Source organism: Anarrhichthys ocellatus, unplaced genomic scaffold (assembly GCF_004355925.1).
Source record: "Anarrhichthys ocellatus isolate YVR2014 unplaced genomic scaffold, GSC_Weel_1.0 scaffold64, whole genome shotgun sequence".
NCBI classification, from domain to species: Eukaryota; Metazoa; Chordata; class Actinopteri; order Perciformes; family Anarhichadidae; genus Anarrhichthys; species Anarrhichthys ocellatus.
The window spans coordinates 1,217,651-1,239,416 of NW_022280094.1; the positions used below are offsets into that span (position 1 = coordinate 1,217,651).

General features: G+C 42.3%; 1 protein-coding gene across 1 annotated transcript in view; it reads right to left on the reverse strand.

Moving 5' to 3' along the window:
* Positions 1 to 21,766, reverse strand: part of ulk2 (unc-51 like autophagy activating kinase 2) — a 43,106-nt gene that overhangs the window by 9,080 nt on the left and 12,260 nt on the right. Inside the window, exons 4-16 of the mRNA XM_031872450.1 lie at positions 21,588 to 21,620; positions 20,322 to 20,358; positions 14,765 to 14,938; positions 14,300 to 14,373; positions 12,627 to 12,728; positions 12,482 to 12,540; positions 11,204 to 11,286; positions 11,028 to 11,078; positions 10,833 to 10,921; positions 8,253 to 8,421; positions 6,665 to 6,722; positions 3,033 to 3,182; positions 87 to 232 (exon numbers count right to left, since the gene is read on the reverse strand). Of these exons, the coding sequence (XP_031728310.1) occupies positions 87 to 232; positions 3,033 to 3,182; positions 6,665 to 6,722; positions 8,253 to 8,421; positions 10,833 to 10,921; positions 11,028 to 11,078; positions 11,204 to 11,286; positions 12,482 to 12,540; positions 12,627 to 12,728; positions 14,300 to 14,373; positions 14,765 to 14,938; positions 20,322 to 20,358; positions 21,588 to 21,620 (1,225 nt within the window). The remainder of the gene's footprint in view (positions 1 to 86; positions 233 to 3,032; positions 3,183 to 6,664; positions 6,723 to 8,252; positions 8,422 to 10,832; positions 10,922 to 11,027; positions 11,079 to 11,203; positions 11,287 to 12,481; positions 12,541 to 12,626; positions 12,729 to 14,299; positions 14,374 to 14,764; positions 14,939 to 20,321; positions 20,359 to 21,587; positions 21,621 to 21,766) is intronic.

Genomic DNA, 21,766 nt, shown 5'->3' on the forward strand with positions numbered 1-21,766 from the left:
TTATTCGCATTGCGAATCAAACTCATGTCTGGAACGTGTTATTAAAAAGCTGGTGTGCTGGGAGCCACATCTGGACATGTCCTTACCAAGAGGTGAGGGGGAGTAGGGCCGAGAGCTGCCGGTGGAGAGACGCCTGCCTACTGTCTGAGGGACATCTGCAGAGCTGGGGGACGCCGACCCCACCTTGGGAAACCCCATGGGACTAGTGTTGGAACGCCTCACAGTGCCAGACCTAGACAACACAACCACGCATCACAAAAAACATAAGTAAAAGTAATTGCATCGACTATCCCAAGCTCAAGTAAAATTCATTCAGCTTTCAGAGCCATGAGGAAAATGCTCTGTCTCAATCAGCACTGAACCAATCCAAAGAGTGAAGTTAAAGACATTGATACAATACTTGGAATCCTCTAGGATTCAGGTATTCAAATAATGTCTCTCGTGTGACCTCTTTCCTCTCCCTTTGGCTCATGTCAGCCAATTCTCCCAGACCACAGATTTCAGTCACACTGAAACAAAGCATGTGCTGGAGTTTGTGGGGACCTCATGTAATTACTGAGATACACAATATACATAATCTGAAGTCTGTGAATCGCAAATCAAATGATACGACATGATACAACTGCACGAGGTACGGCTTTTAATGAAATGCCCTGTGGAGTTTTCTTGACATCAAACAAGGGTTATGTATACATTCAGTGTTTCTCACCACAACACATTGTGTGTATCCCATATACGCGATATAAGAAGTGGACGCAGTCAACGTGACGTCACCCATTGTGACGTCATTCATTGTGACGTCATTGTGTGATTGTTTTTTCAGACTACTGTTTCGAAGATTCGAATTCGACGTTCTGGTCGTCGCCATCTTGGTTTTAGTTTTTATTGAAGTCTACTACGGTGTCAATTGCCTTAGGAAGATGCTGCACCTGAAAGAATTAACTGTTAAAATGACACTGTTTGATTTGCTTTACAATTTAAAGGACTACCAGCCATCACCTTAATGTGTCCAGTAAACTGTGCTGGATTTGCAGGTGCACAAAGGCCAACTCTTGCTTTAGGTGCTAGCTCATATTAAGATTTCATATTCGGAGCTCAACACAAATTACTCCACTTCCTTCTGTCTTAGTATCTAGTTGCAGGGTGTCATTTCTAAAATAAAGCAAAATAAAGATCCATACAGTATATGAAGGAATTCTACTTGCCAAATTCTTGCTCCCTAAAGTGAGAATAAAAGAACACTAACAAATTAAGAAGGGCCTCTAATAGGTCAAAAGGACAGAGTGTCAGAGCTCTAATCCTCCCTAAACAGATTGACGAGACAGGACGGCTGGAGAGTAGGACAGCTGGACAAAGACGCATAGCTAGCGGGGAGTGGATCCTCCATCTACTGTAACTTCCAGGTCAACTGAACAAGCTGCTACTCCAAAAACATTATCCAAATACCTTATCCACATAGCTTATTTCAGGCACCTAACCAAAACCCCAATGACTTCGAGACGAGGGAACTGGAAGGCTAAAATGCTGACTCACTTCCAGGTTTTAGGACTTATTCCTGCAGCACTCTATAGCAACAACAGAACTAATCTCCCTGTGGAACACGGTGCCACCCTTCTTTTTTCCTCTGCCCTGCTATCTGCTTTGTCTTCACATAAAACCACCAACAAACCCTCCCAGCAACAGGTTGAAAAGCTACACGCTCAAGCAGGCACATGCTGTATCTGATGTAATTTTGGTGAAACATTATGGCTGATGTAATAACAGCCTGCGTTTTCATTACATAGCCATAAAGTTGACTCCCAATGGTGAGTAAAACATTAGTCACAAGTTGATGTCAACAAGCGAGTGCCCATTCCAAGTGTTTCATTACTAATCACAGGGTTCTTACAGTCATGAAAAATAATAGCAATGTTCAGGCCTGGAGAGGTTTTAGAAAATGGGAATTAGAATCACAAATACCTGGATAATAAGAGTAAATGTGGTTAAGTTGAGATCTACTGAGAAAAATCTGTATTGGTTACTATAGTGTAATAAGCAGAGAGGTGGCCCTCCCAAATGGAATATTAATCCATTTCTCCAGGAGTTTTGGAACAATATCTGTAAAATGTTTGGACTGCCTCAGTACAAACAAGGGTACATGTTTGGGGAAATGCTGCGCTCTTAATCACAGGATTTCCTCCTGTAGGAAAGAAAACTATATCTAAGGCATGGCACACGAAGGGTTTAGCCACTTGCTGATCTATTTGGAGAGTGAGTGATCTTCTATCAAGGTCTGAAAGATTGATATAGCTTAATGGATAATGGGGACTTTTGGAAATACCTCCAAGTACAGTCCATGGGTTACGATACAGGACAGGATGACAGCGTACTGTAAAGGTTAACACAACTTAATGTACAATCACCCTCTGTATTTCATAACATGACAGCAAATGCTCTTCATGGTGAGAGTGAGAGTCTGAGGATATGACAAAGGGACCTGGACACTGATCTTACACAAGAGGTCTGGGAGAATATTGTCAATAGCATGGGTTGGCCACTAAGGGATAGTAACAGCAAATGTCTGCATTATAAAGTTATTATTAGATATTATTGGACTCCAGTCAGACTTAAAAAGCATTGTCTTATTCAAAGCTGCGAGTAGTGGAAAAGCTCTATGAATTCTTTTCTACAGCATTAATGTCATGTGGGGTGCAGTGTCTACGACACTGTCCTGTTTTTGTTTCTGTTTTCTGGTGCTATAATATTGCAGCATGTTTGTGAAGAATAAATAAAAAAATCTTCATGACAAAAAATGTCACTTGTTGCGTTGTTCTCTGCGTTGGGTGACTTCAGACTCCGACCTTTTATTCATTCTTTCATGTACACACAAACGTTTCAGAGAATATATAATCATGAAGACTTGCCTCAAAGGCACGGAAAAGACTTGGAAATGTATCGGTAAAAATGTGTATAAACCCTGTAAAAACTAACAAGGATAATCCAGGACCACGGGCCCTCCTGTCCCTCTCAGACCCAGCAGAGACAGCTTTTACCTGGGGGAGCTGTACAGCATGGTTGTCGGGCTGCTGGAGAGGTTCTGCTTGATGCGCTGGTAGTTGCGAATCTGGGTGGGAACGGGGATGGGGGTGGTCTCAGCCCGTGGGGACACCATGGGGGCCTGTCCCGGGGTGGGTTGCGGCTGCCTGGAGGGGAAGAGCAGGGAGAAGAGGGCGGTTAGCTGGTCTGCTCGAGGCTGCTGCTGGTTCCATATCTGCAGGACATCTTCAGGGGTGTCAAAACCCATAATAATATAAACCTCCTCAAGGCTATTGCTTGTGCAATAAGTAGAACTTCAAGGAGGACAACTCTAAAATGTAGAGGCTTTGTTTCTACAGCCTCATGTCCTCTGTTTACTTCAGTGTGGAGGCAGGTTAAGGAACTTAAGTTTAGCCTGGCAGATCATGAGTTGTTAAAAAGAAATAGGGGGTGAGGCTTCCATGTAAACACAAAAGCAGCACCAATCAGCTGACGGGTCGCTCTGCTGAGGGCAGGGCTAGAGGCGGGGCCGGGAAATGGCACATGCACAGGAGGGGAAGTGCACAGCTCATTTGCATTCTTTTGTTATTCCAGAGGAGACAAAATGTTCTCAAACAAAGAGTCATGACCGAGTCACCCACAGAGGGCCTTGCTTACATATTGAATGCAAGACAAGGGAGAACTGGTGGAAATAGCCGTTAGAGGGTGTCAACAGTTGGAAACCAGTATTATGTAATGATGTGAAGCCTGGGAGGGCCTAGAGGGGGAGGACACGTGAGGCAAAGACTAGCCCAGACAAAGAACCAGAGAGAAGTTGCTTTGTTAGATTCTGGGATGTAAACCTGACCACGTTCTGTCCTTCTCCACACACTTAACACTGATCAAGAAGACATTTGATCCAGTGAGGCTTTCTATTTTTCACCAGCTTGCTAAAAGCTTTATTGATCCCAGCCAAGGTTTAACATGGAGAAGAATGTGCGCGGTTGTTTCCTCGTTAAAAAGAAAGAAAGACAATTTGTAGGTCTGTGAACAGCTGATTTTTAAAAGAGGCAAGAGTGGAAAGAGGAGAGAGACTGGATCTGAATTTCAGTTGCCTCTCCACTATATTCAGATTTAACAATTCCGGCCTCTTTTGAATAATATTTCCTTGCTTTATTTACAATGATCATCTCTCTCCAGACATTCTGCTCTTCTCTCCATCTTCCCAAGTTCCCAAGTTCCCAAGCCCACACACTGGTGGTCTTCCTCTTTGGCTCAGAGATAAAGCGGGTTGTCTGCCAATCGGAAGATCGGCGGTTCGATCCGGTCACATCCTCCAGTCCTCCAGGCCAAAGGTTGTGCCATCGGTGTATGAATGTGCGTGAATGTGAATCAGTTTGGGGTCCTGATGGCCCCTTGCATGGTAGGCTCTGCCATCAGTGTATGAAAGGGTGTGAATGATGACAGTGCATTGACTGGTCAGAAGACTAGAAAGGCGCTATACACATGCAAGTCCATTTAGCATTTCTTCCTCAACTCCAATCAATCAGAGGATAAACAAGGCTGTGATCTAGGAGCTCCTTGAGAACGTGGCTGCTGTAACTGAACTGGAAGGATCAACTCCTGTAGTGGAGAAAGAAATTGGTTCTTCCCGTGTCAATGGTTAACTAATCGATGTAAACAGTAAAGAGTTATTGCTATGGAGGAAGACGTTGAAAGCACATAATGTGCTAATGGTTAGAGGAGGATTAGACAGAACAACAACAAAGACAAAACGTATTGGATGCATTTAAAAAGGGAACAGAGAGGGAAGACAACAGTTCTGCTTGAGGCTTTTCACTGGTGATTAACAAAGGGAGGGGGAACAAAGAGTGATAGACAATAGCAGGAGTTTTAGGGGGGAAATATATATGTATTTAAAACTTCAATTTCAATCTAAAAGACCTTTGTAAGCTGGCGGCATGACAAAAAAACAACATTAAAATGTTAAATACTTGCCTGCAAAATGTATATGTCTAGGGCTTTTACTGTGAATGTAAGAATAGAGTGAGTAGATCTGGGAAGCGCTGGCTTTGTCTAGGCTGAAAGAAGAAGTTTGTATTTTCGGTACAGACTACGGAGCCTCCACGTCGTCGTTTTATAAGCAGACTGCATCATTTAATAAGAAAGTTAAGAATCCAAACGTCCCTGAAACAGAAAGGTTTCCAGTCCAGAGGAGGCTCAAGCATCAAGATGTGATTTTTAGCTCCTGCTTCAGCTTAAGGAAGCTTTAAAAATGTTTATCTTAACTCAAATTAAAGGACTTTTTTTTTCACAACATGACATGCTGTCATGTTGAGAGCAGAATGTGGTTGCAGTACATGTGAGCATGTTTTGATCTTTCAATACACAGCTGAGGCTCGCTTAATCTCACGTTTTTGTTATTGCGGGCAACATTTGGGGAGTGTGTGAGCCTATTCTTAGCACAGCCCTGAGTGGGTCAGGTGCTTTATTTAGCACAGCACCACCTTGTTGTTTGGCTCAGCATCTGATTCATAACTTACTCATCGTACAGATTAGGAGGTGGGCAGAATAATTCACTTGGGACAAAAGGACACGGAGTGTGTGTGTAATATCTAGAAGTGTGTCAAGCTGAGAGGAGGGTGTTTTGCTGGTGGCCAGAGAGAGAAAGTATTAGTAAAATGAAGAAACAGAGGAGGCCTCGCTGACATAAAAAATGCCTGAAGTATAGATGATGCGACCACACACACACACACACACACACACACACACACACACACACACACACACACACACACACACACACACACACACACACACACACAAGGCTGTGTGTGAAATGGAATCTGACTCACAGCAACATGTCACACGTCCATTGGACAGCCAGTCTATTCTTTACTCTGACTCTTGTCAACATCTAGTTCATCCTCCATGAACTGTGTCTGATTAGTTAGTGACCCAGCGGCACATGTAAACAATAACACACTATCTGCAGCATTCTCAGAGGCTTTACAGACCCCTTTGATGACTTTTGCAATTGTAGAAAATACCAGTTTATGACCAAAATAAACAATCAAAGCTAGCAACTTTTTTTTTGTTAATCACACACAGCAAGATGATGATAAAACACATAATCTCATAAAACCTCAACGTTCTGATACTTGTTTCAGTTTAGAGCTGTTGGTAGGCTGGTTTTGTTACCTTTGGACAGAGCCAGACTAGCAGTTTCCCCGTTTCCAGTCCTATGCTAAGCTAAGCTAAGCTATCCGACTAACTCTCGGCAAGAAAGCAATTAAATGCATTTCACAAGATCAACCAATCCATCAGTCAATCATTGACTATACAGTATTTGTCCTCGGTAGAGCTATTGGTTATGCAGCAGTGGAATGCACCCATCCAGCACGCATTAAACTCAAGAGCACATGAATACAACACTACAAAAAGATATATTTGTCTACTACACTTTAATACTATTTGCATTCATCGTGTATGCCTCCCATGGCTTTATTGATCATTGACTGAAGGTTCCTGTATAGTTTTCATTTCTCTTTCTAGAACCTTTACCTTGGGTTCATTATGAGCCGTGCTGTTTGTCAAGTACATTATGAGAGACGATGTTTGTATTTCTGAACAATGTCCAGAGCTTTCTGGTTTATAGCATCGGACTTACCCTCCACACATGAGGAACTCACTGGACGGCCGACGACCTGCTCCCATTGGCTGGTCATCTGAGGAGGGAGAGAGAGGCAAAGAAGAGAATAATGAAGGTGCAACAGGCTTTACTGATGTATAAACCAACAGCAATTAATACTGAATTAATAACTGAATGCCACTCAAAATGCCTGCTGAGGTGACACTTTTTATTCATTGTTTCAATGGGAGGACTAGCAGGTGGATGCGTGTGTGTGCAAGTGTAGAACATGATAGACATTTTACCAGTCAAGTGTGCTTGTGCACTGATGTCTACAGCTACAGCATTAAATGGTTAGCAGCTGTCTAATTTACCAGCTGTGGATTTGGAGACGTGCTATGTGAGTTTGTGTGAGCATGTGTGCAAAACTTGGCAACATGACAACCAATCAACATACAGAAACAAAACTATTTTTAACCAATCATATTAAAGTATTTTAAGACGGACATCCTACTTGGCAATATAGGCACAAAAGGGTTGGTTGAGTTTGCTAAACACAACACATGAGAAGTTGATGTGCTGTTAGGGGAGGCACAAAGCACTCCCTCAGAGGAAACCTTCTTTGAAATGGGACAGTAAGCAACATTTTTACCGTCACAGCAACCGTAACATTATATAAAGCACGACATGAAACCGAAATTGTGACCGATTCATGTTGTAATACTGTATGCATCATAGGGCTGCTCGATTATGGACAAAATGATTATCAACATTATTTTGATTGACAATGAGATCACAAAAATGTATAACGATTATTCATTGATTTTAGGGACAAAATACTTTTTAATTGCACTTTCACATTTAAATAAGCTTCCATGGTGTGCTACATTCCTGCTAATGTGTCTTTGCATTAAAATAAGACTGGTCCTTATTCACAGGACCTCTTCTAGAGGCAACATAAAAGTGTACCTAAACCTTTTAAGCCAAGATTAGATCAACAAAGCACTGTGTGATTTCACTTTCCCGTTGTGCTACATTCCTGATAATAAACAATACAGACAAAATAAGACTTAAAATAAGATTCTTCTTCAATGAATTGCATGGATTTATGTTTTGCACGTCTGCTCTCTGTTAAAACAAGTAAAAATAGCCCTCTGAGGCAAATTTGTGATTTGTGAGTTTGCGCTATACAAAATAAATTGAATTGAATTAAATTACTCTTCTACTCGGAACTGCAACATTCAGGAACGATTTTCACATGCTGCTGCTTAACGGTGCCCAAGCAGCAGCATGTAAGCCCCCAAAAGTAAAGCCAAAACGGAGCGGAGCACGCGTTTTAAGTGTCAATATGGCAGTTGATCATGTTCATTTAATTATGGGAAGCAAAAGTTCTGATCACGATTAACATTAGATTAATTGTGAAGCCCTAATGCATCAAAATCAACTGTTATGAAAAAAATATCCTGATTAAATTCACTGCCTAGCCCTAAAGGTAATATTTCTGCATTTTCTACAAAAGAAATGAATTAAGCCCAAGAGTTGATCTCCCTCTCAAATAATCCGGTGAGTTACACCTGAGTGAATTTAAGGGAATACAGCAGAGTACAGTATGTGTGTTGGCACTTACAGCTGTCAGTCGAGAGGTGAGGCACCAGGACAAAGTCATCAGTGTCACAGGACGAGTTCTTACTGCTGGTGCTTCCTGCAGACTCTTTGGACAGCTGCAGGAAGTTGGGCGGACCGAGCGGAGGGGACGACAGACCATCTTCTGCTAGTGTCTGCATGTCCGGGAGAGACTGGGAGTTCATAGACAGACACACAGACTTCATCAATTTCTACATCTAAGCCATCCACCTGTCTCTTAGACCCCACCCAGACAAGACTGCTTAAAGAAGTTCTACCTTTAGTTAGCACCACTTTACTAGAGATCTTCAATCTGTCTTTACTAACAGGCCCTGTACCACCGTCCTTAAAAGTAGCTGTAGTTAAACCTCTTCTTAAGAAGCCCACTCTTCATCCAGAGGTGTGGACTAACTATAGACCGATCTCTAACCTTCCCTTCCGCTCTAAGATCTTTGAGAAACCAGTCGCAAATCAGCTGTGTGACTTTCTACATAACAATAGTTTATTTGAGGATATTCAGTCAGGATTTAGAAAGCATCATAGCACAGAGACAGCACTGGTGAAAACGACTAATGACCTTCTGATTGCATCAGACAAAGGACTTGTCTCTGTTCTTGTCTCGTAAGGTTGACCATCACATCCTGTTACAGAGACTGGAACCTTTAATTGCATTGAAGGAACGCCGTGAAGCTGGAGTCCTGTTCATCAGATCAATCCCAGTCTGTATGTAAACGATGAATCCTCCATGCACACCAAAGTTTGTCACGGAGTTAAGCAAGGTTGTGTGCTTGGACCAGTTATATTCCCCTTATATATGCTTCCTTTAGGCAATATTATCAGAGCACGCCATAAACCTTTATTGCCATGCAGCTGATATCCAAGTATATATATTGATTAACCTGAGGACGCCATAGCACGGCAGGACACAAGCTACGCTGCTTTTGAAAACTTTTGGAGAGACTCGAGTGGATCTACAACTCAACGAACACGTTCACAGGGAAACAGCTCTACAACCGTGGCCCGGCAGGCGCCCCGGCGGGCGCCCCGGCGGAGGTGAGATCCCGGCCCCGCTGCGAACCTGCCGCAGCAGACCGGCGAAATACAACTGGGGAGGCTCGACTGTCACTGGCGTCCATGAATCGAGAAGGACTTCTTACTGGAACTGAAACGATGTACGTGGGATTAAACTCTAACAAAGAAAGGAGGATGGAGTTTGTCTTTAAGTGAACAGCATTCGGTAAGTGACAAACTGCGTTTGTTGTTTTACATCTGCTGTAATGTGTCGTTTTTATGAATAATATTTGAATGGCTCGTGCTCTTGTGTGGTGGAATGCGTGGATCCGCTGCAGGTTTGCTGGATTGATTTGTCATAATGAGGTTATTAGGAGGTAATTCAACTGTAGTAGGACAGCACTGAAGGCCCAGGTATAAAATGCACGGCCCGCCACTGACTTATACTAATAGTTATATAAGGATATAGTTACTCTAGATAACATTGCATCAAACACCACGAACACCAAAAGACAACACCAAAGGATCTCGCCGTTATCTTTGATCAGAATATACACATAAAACAAACTTCAAGGACTGCCTTTTGTCACCTTTGTAAAAGCAGGCACATCCATGTTTTTGTTACTTTTAGACTAGATCACTGCAATTCCTTATTATCAGCCTGTTCTGATGAGTCTCTTTAGACTCTCCAGTTGATTCAGAATGCTGCAGCTCATGTATTAACAAAAACAAGGAAGAGATCATATTAATAAAATCAAGCATAGAATGTAAAATCCTTCTTCTCACCTACAAACCCCTAATTGGTCAGCACCATCATATCTTAAGGAGCTTATCGTACCATATTACCCTACTAGAGCCTTCAGCTACAAAGCACCTCTCCTATGGAACCAGCTTCCACTTTCAGTCAGGGGGGCAGACTCTCTCACTAAACTTAAGAGTAGGCTTAAGACTTTCCTCTTTGATAAAGCCTATAGTTAGGGCCGACTCAGGTTTATAGTTAGGGCCGACTCAGGTTTACAGTTAGGGCCGACTCAGGTTTACAGTTAGGGCCGACTCAGGTTTACAGTTAGGGCCGACTCAGGTTTATAGTTAGGGCCGACTCAGGTTTATAGTTAGGGCCGACTCAGGTTTATAGTTAGGGCCGACTCAGGTTTGCCTTGGACCAGCCCTTAGATATGCTGCTATAGGCCCAAACCGCCGGGGGACTACACGGAGCTCCTCTGTCCTCCCCTCCATCTGTATGCATTCACGTCCAATTAATGCATGTTACTATCTTGGCTTCTTCCCTCGATGTCCTTATGTGCTTTCTCGCCTCGCAGTATTCCTTGGATCTTGGGTATATCTGCACCGTGGCTGTGCCTGCTGCCCTGATCCTGCCTGACACCCACTGCCATTTTATGTATTTACTATATGTATAATTTCTGTCACATGGATTGAAAATGTTATAATTGTATTAAGTTGTTCTCCATGAGGTTCCTTATCTAATGCAAGGGTCCAAGCACAATCTTATTATTTTCACAATGTAAGTGTAGTCCCCTTTGAATGAGGATTTATAAAGTAATGTCAAACTTACAGGAGGGGAGTTGTAGCGGATGCATGGTGAGCTGCCGCAGGAACTGTCCGTCACTACATTGGAAGCGCTGGGGACTGGCACTGGACATGCTGAGGGAAAGAAATACAGATGATTTATCATGTTTTCAAGTTGTACGATGTGTAGACGTGTAGAAGAGTAAGTTATCTTGCTTGGGACTGTGAGCTCTGTGCTTACATTTTTTAATGGTGGATGGCAGCTCCAGGAACGGATGGCTAAAAAAAGCGTCTACAGAGTGATGGGACAGAACAGATCAGAGAGCACAGACAGATTTCAGTTTATGTAAGAAACATACCTGAATAACACATTCATCATTCGATGTTTAAATAAATGACTATTATGTTTTCACTCACCAAAGTCCATCCTGTCTTTCTGATTCCTCTGCAGCAGCCCAAGCAGAAGGTGGCCAAGTTGCTGGGATGTCTCCCTCGGGATGCTGGTTAATCAGAGCATGGGAATATTAATTATTTGTTTCTTGTGGGGAGAAAAAACAACAATCTTACAAGTGCATGTCACACTATGTGAGATGGATCAAATGAAGTCTTGGTAGCCACCCCCCAACCGCATTTCGCAAAGACCCGTCCCACTCTGTCTCTGACAGTAGTAGCTAGTACTCCTGGCCTTCTTCGCAGATTTTCACAAGTTTATTGCTGAGCAAGATTGCTGGAAGGTTGGTAGGGTTAATGATTTCAACTCAGATGTGGATAGTTTCATAAGTATGGCAACCCTCTTGTATAGTGCTCTCAAATATAATTACAATGTCCTGATTATGGGAGAAAAATGTGTTTTGAAAATGTTGCTAATGCACATTGCCTATATGGATGGAATAAAACTACAGATCTGTTGGAGATTTACATTTTGATGTGGTGTCATGTTTAACTTAATGTTAACCTTAATGTTAATATGGTACACTGATAAACAAGAAAATGTAAAAATGGCACTTCATGTCAAGGTTGCTGACCTTATCTGCAGGCATGCTAGTGGCTCTGTGAGGCTGTACTGAGGGACAGGAGAACATTGAGCTAAATGCTAACGATGATGCTAATTTTGCCATATTCACCTTCCATGTTAGTTGAGAATGTTAACAGTTGCTGAAGCTGATGGGATTATCATTAGTTTTACAGGTATTCGGTCATAAACCAAAGTAATGGACAAATAAAAAGTTTGACCTAATGAGGGTATTGGGTGAAAGGCAGAGTCGTCAAAGGGATTACAGTGTAACATGATTGTGTGTGCCAAATTACAGAACAATTCCTCCAAAAGTGTTGCAATATTTCGCTAAATAACAGAAACTTAATAACAGTAACTGCTGGTGGGACTAGAGGAAAAGTCAGGGGATCACCAACATATGATTCATCGTCTGGGAGCCAGGAATGCTTGTAAAATATTTCATGGCAATCCATGCTATCGTTGTTGAGATACAGTATTTCAGTCAGGACCAAAGTGGTGGCTCGAATATGGCATCCATAGAGCCATGCTCATACCATGGATACAAACAACAGGCTCTGCACTGGTCTCAAAGACTGGCCCACAAATTCTTCTCAAAACGGTCACCTTTCATCTGGGACAGCCCAAATCACACACTGTAAAAAGGAGCCTCAAAGCAAAAAAGAAGAGGTTTTGTGGCTTACATCGGTTGGAGATTCTTGTTCTTTTCATAGAACATCCTCAAGTCTTGGGGACTATTGGCCTGCAAATATTTATATAGAAATTAGATGCACAAACACACATATCTACAAATACATTTGTAATTTATTTGATGTGCGCAGTATTAACCTGGAACGGTGGCTTGCCGACCAGACACTGGTAGAGGACTGTCCCTATGCTCCACAGGTCGGCCCTGGCATCATAGTTCTGGGACATGATGACCTCTGGGGCCTGAGGGAGGAAAGGCCAGGTTAAGATCCAGAGCAGGGAGAGTTATGCAACACACTGCTAATGAAGCTGCCAGGTCATCTAACTATAAAGCAAGGAATGTACTGTATGTCTGTCCATCTGTTCTTTGGATATCTCAAGAACCGCTCATCTGATCTACTCCACACTTAGTGTATTGCTGGGGTGCTTTTTAGAATGTGCATTGGATTTTTTTCCGATAACAAAATTTGAGTAAACAAGCACACAGCGTTCTGTGCAGCAGTGGGAGCAGAGCTTCAAGCTCAAACCAAACAGGCATTATTTGGATAAACTGACCACATATTGAGATCTAAACGATTACTTTCTTGCAGGAAAACATATTCAAACTTCCAGTAAAAAAGTGACATATTCACAGCTTTTATTAACAGTAGTCAAAACTCTATTTCTGAAGAAAAACTATTAACTATTAGTAAAACTATTTTTACGGCACAGCAAAAGTCCTGCACACAAATATGTGTACTTTAAGTGAAGAGTGGCAGTATCAGTACAACGGACTTTACTTAACGTCCGTTCAAGTTAGAGCTTTCAATTCATAATTCTGAATAGTTAAATGAATAATATTTCATTATATTTTATGAGCAGAATCTGATCTCTCTGTCATGTAAATGTAGTACTTCAATGTTATCCTCAGTATACTACAGCAAGTAGTATACAGCTAAGTTGCATATTCTAAACAAGTTGTTTGGGGGTACAGTGACTAAGACTAAGAACATAATTCGGTCATTTTTATATCTAAATATCCTAATAAATCTATACAGTGGTTAGGGGTCCCTGGTGGTTTTTCCTCGAGAACCAATTATTTTTCCAGGGGCAGATTTAGTAATGTGGGGGTTCTTTCTGATATTCACTATTCATAGTAAAACTATTAATACACACAATACAAAAACCTGCTTACTTCAAGTGAAGAGTGAAAGAGAGGGATTATCTGCACAATATACTTAATGTCTGTTTAAGGTGGAGCTTTCAATTCTAATATGATGCTGGAAAAGTTTATGAATAATAATACATCATATTGTAAATGATATATTTTTGCCAAATCTGAAATGTTACCAGTAACATTTCCCGGTTAATTGTACTGCTACAAAGATTTCGTTTGAAGCAGAAGTACACAGTAAGGTGTATACGGTTGAGTTGCATATTTTGTAGGTGCTTTGGGGCCTTTTGTAAGTTATTTCAGGGTACAATGAGTTAGACTAGTAGCATAACTTGATATTTACATATAATAAATCTATAGGTGTTTGGGGCCCTTTTAGAAAGGCGGCCCCAGGCAGTTGCCTCACTTGGTTAAGTCTGCCCCTGGTGTTGTTGTTTTTTCATGTATGTCATGGCGGGTGTATTGCTGAGGATCACAGGAAGAGCAGCGTCGAGTGTGTTGTTTGCATGAGCGGTTCTTGAGAAAGGCAGCAACACTACAGGCCAAACATTGGGCCCGTTGTGAACAGGCATGTTCTGAACGGACACTGCACTAGTTTTAAAATGACAGACCTCAGCTGCAATGCTTCACACACAAAACATACACAGTGAAACACACTGACCATGTACATGGGTGACCCGCACAGTGTGGCCGCCATCATGTTGCTCTGGAGGTACCGTGCAAAGCCAAAATCAGCTGCAGAACAGAAGCATGAAACAAACCTGTCAGTATACATTTGTTATTATTACTAGGAACACAAACCAGTATTGCTGGACACTGGAGAAAGCCTGAGAGACAAACAGGAACAGCAACACATGCATAAAACAGTCTTTCACTTCAATGCATTAACTACAATACTCTAGTTTAAAAATAAGACGTTTTGAGTGTGGATTGCAGAGTAGCTATTTGTTTGACAGTGGATGTGTACAGAGAAAATGAAATTCTCTTCTATACCCAGTGCATTTTTTGTCTTTAAGGAATTGTTTTATTGCAGCTATAAATTTGGAATCAATAGATGCTCTACATTGTTTTTACTTCAGCCCTCTGACACAGTTATGAAAGGACTTTTTCTATCTAATTCGGTCACCTATTTTGATGCGGATGCCACTGATGTTGGACTTCTTGCGACCCACATATGACAGCAGGATGTTCTGCGGTTTCAGGTCCCGGTGGATGATTCCTTTGCTGTTGAGGATGCGCATGGCAGCAGCAATCTGCTGGAGGAAAACCCTCAGTGTGTCTTCTCTCAGAGTCCCCTTTGCTAAAGAAGAGGAGAGATAAAGAAATGATGATTAGTGAATGTAAACAACTTTTGTTTGTTTACAAGAAAACTCCACAGGGCACCTTTAAGTAAACCAGCTCATTATGATGCACTTTCTTGCCTTTTGTTTCCCTGGATAACCGTCTTAATGATGACCATTCAGGTGCTTCCTGCTGCCTCATGAAGCACATGAATGACTGGTTTCCTTGATTTGTACTCACATGATGCAAGATTTAATACAATTAAATTAGAGTGACTCCTCACGTTGCAGTTTACATCCATGTCCGTCCAAAGTGTCATCCTTTTGTCATTTTATCCTTTTAAATATTTGTGTGAAATTGTAATAATTAGTGTATGAATCCTAATCGGTCCATCATTGAGTTGATGGGACGTTTGTGCCAAATTTGGAAGAAATTCCCTCCAGGCGTTCCTGAAATACCACGTTCACCGAAATGGAATGGATGGACGGACAGACAGATTAACAACCTGAAAACACAACGTCTCTGGCCACGTCTGTAGCTGGCATGGAGGCATAAAAAACTGCATTATCCAAAACTCCATAATTCCACAATCAGCCTCACTTGATTTAAGATAATAATTGGCATATTATAGTAATAATCCTTAGGTAAACGGAGTAAATTGAGGCAGTGAAGGTCCTATTCCCTGGTGGTAGTGAAATAAATCCAATCCAGTGTGAGACTAAGAGGATTCCTCTCTCTCCCTCTCACTCTATCAAGTCATTGTGATTACAGTGCAGCCATGGATCAAACCAGTAAGCTTACCAACATTAATCTAGGATTTGGGGGTTTGCGGCTCTCTGCCCACCACAGTGGACCAACTAATAGTGACATCCTCTTACTTAATGGAAGATGGCCGTTACCTACACATTCTTCACAGACTTGGTGAAACATGTGAAATGAACACAGAAGCCCTCCACTGATGAGACCGCAGTCACAATGACTAACGAGTTCAAGACCAGCAGCCAGTTGGGTCTCCAGAGCAGAGTAACACTGGTGGTTATGACAGCTGTGGGGTCGTAGGAGTTGTTCAGTAATACTCAAGACTCGTGGACCCCCCTGTCACCAACAGGTCTGAGCGTGACCCATTTTGTAACCAGCAAGTTTGTACATGTGGGGCAGGTACATTATGCAAAAGTAGACCAATGAGGGAGCTGTTCCAGCAACACAATCAGGCTGTACAGAACAGAGGGGTAAACACCTGGGGTTATCTAACAGGTGTATTGGCAGACTGCCATTCATTTGGAGGGATATGAGATTCCAGGAGCCAAACTGATTTCAACTCTATGAAACTATTCACAACATTGTGAGTGTGCAGCGAGTGTGTGGTGAGTTCTCGTTCTGAAGCTCAAATGCTGGGACAGGAGACTGGGTAACAGAGACCCAGAGGTGTTCGGGAGAACTGTTCAGTTTAGTGTCCCAATGAAAGATCATGTGCATTGTGGCTATTGTACAGCAACTATAAAGACTTTCAGTCAAAGTCCACTTGCTGGAGTTCCTCCTGAGATTTCACCACATGTGATGTGGCAGGAAAGGGCTGCAGCTAAAAACTCTGGAAGAAATCCAGTAAGTTAAACTTGAGTTAAGATTTTTCAGTCAATCTCCATTTCTATGGTCAAGAATGAACCCTACGAGCTCATTTATGCTGATCATTAAAGTGCAACAGGTATTTATCGATAACAACAGTTAGTGTTGTGTTGCCTCGATGGCATTGCAGCATAGTATTTAAGTTATTATGGTAGTGATCTTTAAACACTGTTTCCTTTAATGTCTGTTTAAAAGGACTGCATATAAGTGTATTTAATCCTATGGTTGACCAAATCAGGAATGTCATTCACTCCGAGGATTATAAGAGACATGGATTTAATAGAGCCTTTTGCAGATTGTGAACAATGATGACGTATGCAATTGTGTGCATGCAGTTTAGCAACAGAAGTACGTCGCAGTGCAACGGCTTGTCAAGCTACACAAGGGCAGTAACCACCAAAGACTGCTCATGCAACCTAAACAACGGAACATTCTAGAGCTGTGTGCTATTGGTGAGTGGATAGAATATATTAACCTAGCGTGTAACGTTACACCCGCGAGAAACAACGAGCATACAGGTCACTACATGCTTTGGATCACGTTATCTGTGGTCATGTATACAACGTCAAATACCATGAAAGAGACTCAGAGTTTTACGTTTGAGTTTAAAAATGGCAAACACAAACGCAAACATCTTTGCAGCCATAGACTCTCAGCCTAATGCATTGGTAGTTGCTCGTACTGACTGAAGCTGTTAACAAAAATAGAACATGTGTGTCGTGGTAAAAGCTTTCTATCAATTTCAAATACATATTGATCTGAGTTTATTATCTACGCCAACCATCTAGAAAGGTTGCAACGAGCAACCACAGGCTGAAAGTCACCAGTTAACAAGTTCACTTGTTTAACCGAAACACCTGTTGCTCTTAAACGGTTGTGATCCTGTCTGAATTCTGTAGAACATGAGTCCGCTGTTGCAATATCGATTCCTACAACCGAACATGCAACAACCAGACATGTTGATGCTGGTAACAGTTTTACTTTAATGTTTAAAGCTTGCTGGCTCGTCTGGATGGCTGATGGGGCAAAACGCCACTTCTGTTGCAAACGTGCGTGCCTATTTTTGATGACATCGACTGTAAAAAGGGTCAATTACTGTCATCTACACTGCATACGAAATTTGGATATCGCTTGCAAATTCAGACCCAAGCTCTCAGGCCATGTCCACATTACTCCGTTTTTGTTTGGAAACACATATGTTTTGCCACGTTTACACTGAGCAGCCACACTACGCCGGAGTTTTGGAGCACCCTAAATGGAGGAGTCTGAAAACACCCCCGAGGTTGGAGGTGTTTGAAAACTCCGGGGTTGCGTTTCAGTGTGGACGGTCAGAAACTGATGCGTTTAGAAAAAATTACGCCCACACCCGTGTTCGCTACTGGATTGGTTCTTAGCAACCATGACGTCTCCGTCCCTGATTCGTCACACTCACTATCACGTGACCCGTACCCAGAAGAAAATAAACAGGCAGGGCGACCAGCGATTCATTTCAACATGGATAACGAATGGCAAGCCTTGCTTGCGTTGTTGTCTGTACTAGCAGCAATTGTGGAGTTAAATTCGTCATTTTACAATGCTGCTACTGCCTACAGGCGGAGGAGGCAAGCTATTCTTCGAGCGATGAGCGACAATTCCCGAGTCCAGAGGCGTTATCGGCCGTACATGGAGCGCCGGTTTTGGGTGAGGCCAGGAAGAACGTGCGCCTAGTGGAATAATTTCATCAATGAAGTTATGATTTCCGAAGAATGGCGAGAAAACTTTCGAATGTCCAGATTGGCATTGATCAACCTTAGCGAAATGTTATGTCCGCATGTGGAGGGAGCAACAACCACGATGAGGGCACCCGTGGACGTACTTACAAAAGGTAGCGTGCACGTTGTATTACCTGAGTGACGAGGGCAGACTCCGGAAAACCGCTAATGCATTTGGACTATCTCGACAAGTTGTTTCAGTCATCAACCGACAAGTCTGTAGGGCCATCACCGTCTTCCTGGGTCCCAAGTACATCCGGAAACCGAGTATCGAGCCGGAAGTGAGGGACCTTGTGGTCAACTTCTTCGAAACACACGGTATGCCACAATGCTTGGGGGCCATTGACTGTACACATATCGAAGTGAAACAACCACGTGCTAACTCTACAGACTACATCAACAGAAAGGCGAAACATTCTTTGAATGTACAGGCCGTGTGTGACTACAAATACTGTTTCATGGACGTTGTTGTGAAATGGCCGGGAAGTGTTCACGACGCGCGTATATTCTAATGAGAAGACATGCTGCACTAACGTTTTACTTCTTCTGTTTGGTAGCCTTGAGAGACCTTAGTCTGTAAGTATGTATTTATGAAGCATGAAAAGATTTACGTAGATATATTCTATTCGCTCTTTTAGTAGAACATTAGTGCTAATCGCGGTTAGCATTTCTCCATTGGCAGTAATGTTAAAATTAGCTTAGAAGCTAGCTAGTCTGACATGTTACATGCTGGCTATAACATGGATTGTTTTGTATTCATGTACATATGTGTATATGGACAGTTTGTAAAGCCATATTTCATATTGTTTCCACAGTTTTACAAATAAGAAAGATTCACACTAAAGTCTTGAAACTCTTCTGTGGATTCCATGGTCTTTATTTCACGGATCTACTGTTAGCGATCTGCTAAGCTTTCCTGCACGAAGCAAGAGCAGAATAGAGTGAGAGACGTGTGACAGACATGTGTTGACCACATTGATGGACCCATAATCTAGTAAACGTTTACGTGTAAGTGTTGATTTTAAAGTAAAGTTGATGTGAGAGGGAGAGAAAGACCCGCAGCGCTGCGGGTCCAAGTCTGAAAAATAAAACTTCTAAAAAACTTTCCACGAACTGTCTGTTTGAGTTTATAGAGGAATATTTTAGAGGAAGATCTTAAGTATCAAATACAACCTTTCATTATTAAAGACTACTTTATTACTCTGTCGTATTTTTTTAAACGAAGCAACCAATCCACTTCCTGTTTACACCGTCACGCGCATGCCCAGTGTACGTTAATGGTCACGTGCTGTCCGCCTTCGAAGGTTGCCGTGTGGATGCAGATCAACTCGAGAATGATGCTGAAACGCCCGTGTGGACGGAGATCATGTCTATTTGACAAATCTGCTTCCAAATAGAAACGGAGTAGTATGGATGTAGCCTCAGAATGAGACACCCTACACCCATGATGTCACTGACAGCAAAAAGATGGCTAGACTCCAGTGGTAATGCAAACCTAGTGGTTGAAACAGTAAAGTAACGGGGGCCATCACTCGGCCTTGAGGACTGTACTGTTGGCAAGCGATCTGGATTGCCTACTGTTCTTGATTTTTAATGATTGACGATTGGTCGGCTCTGAAATATGCAAAACACAACTTCCAATGTGCATTATATTTAATTTCAGCTTAAGCAGACTTGTTGCTGTATGACTAGAAATGCTGACCTTTGTTATAGACTATCACAGAGGCACAAATACTGTGTTGTCTGGCTCTGAAACAGAGAAGGAAGCCTTTGTAAAAAGCTGTAGTGGTTCCCACACTCACCTCCCCCACACAGAAACATACAAATATCCACTCAGACACACAGTAATATCCCACATGATACAGAGTTACAGTATTCTACAAACTATCCATCACACATAGAAAATAAATGCACACATCAGCTCACAATAGCTGCAGTCACATGGCTTTTCCTCCTCTGCAGCAGGAGTGACTTTGTTTTGATGAAAAACAAATGTGTGTTCGGCAGACAGATTAGTGTGATGCTTACCTTGCAGATAGTCGGCAAGATCACCTCCGTTACAGTACTGTGTGGGGAGACAAACATCGCTATCAGCCATAACTAAATTCAGGTTCAACAATGTCAAGCTGTGAAGTTTGGTCTTATGCATGCGTGTGTGTTTGAGTGCGTCTGTGTTAGTTCTAATCCTAGCCCAGGTAATGGCAGGCTCATCAATTCATCTAGTGAAAGACTGTAGCTTTATCTGTGCTAGAGTGCAGTCAGTTCTCAAGAGGAACGACAAGAACTGATGAACGGCATTGGTGTAGAAGGGTAAGAGAGAGTGAGTGGGTAAGCAAAGATGAGAGGCTGAATTAAGCTATAGTCCCCTTCTGCTCAGTGTAACCCTGTTTACTTCACCCTGGTCCCTGATTCTGAGGTGAACTTCCTGTACTAACGGGGGACATGTGAAAGGAAAAGCAATATAAAGCCCACGTCAGAACTCTACTAGAGGGATGAACAGCATCCTTCCAAGATATATGACCTCATTTAGTGTTTTGCTGATGGTGGTGGAGAGTGCTGTCTGATTGAGTTTATTCTTTGCCTGAACTAGGGCGCTTCAGCACTGGGTCTTTTTTTTTGTTTTTTTAAAAATCGGTTTTCCGTTTCAGAGCAGAAGTGCGATTCCCTTGCTTGGCGTCGCCAGCTTTATCCTTTACCCTTTACTTTTACACTTCTACAGTTTTTAAGGCAAGACAGTAACCTTTTAGATTCTCCATATGGCATTACCCAAATAACACCCATTTTGGAAATTATTTTTTGGAACTGTGAGGAGCTGATCCATTGACAGCTGATCCAGACACACAAGATCCCAAAGGATTATTGATGGAGTATAGAGTAGAGCTATGTTAACATAGATAAAAACAAGATTTTAAGGTTTTCAGGGAATAGGATTCCTAGAAAACAGAGGGCCGTGTTTTCAGTGAGGAACTTAAGGTGCAGTCAGTTTGTTTTGGTGTTGCGAAATGAGCAGAGAGAGTCGGGGAGGATGCAGGTGTGAGGTTGTGAGCAAACTAAGAGAGAAATTATTGACACGTCTTTATTGTTACAAAAAAGAGCAGAGGATGAGAGGCTGACAGGGAGGGGGGCGACAGGACAGAGGCCTGCCAAAGGGGGACGAACACATGCTGACAGACATCATTTATGTAACAAGTTACAACGAAAACAAGTTTTTCCCAAACACATGTGACAACACTTGAGAAGAGGATACGAGCTGTGACTCATCAAATATCCAGACAGACACGTTTCTATACATACCTCCATGACCAGGAAAACAGAGTTGGGTGTTTCCTGGAAGAGAAGAGACACAGAATCAGATGCTATTTGTCCTGAAGCAGCAGTCAGCTCAACCCCACAGCCACTACAACCAATACACAGCAGTAACACCAGCACTTGCTGCTTTTGGGGGGGGGGGGGAAGATTACATAACGATACAA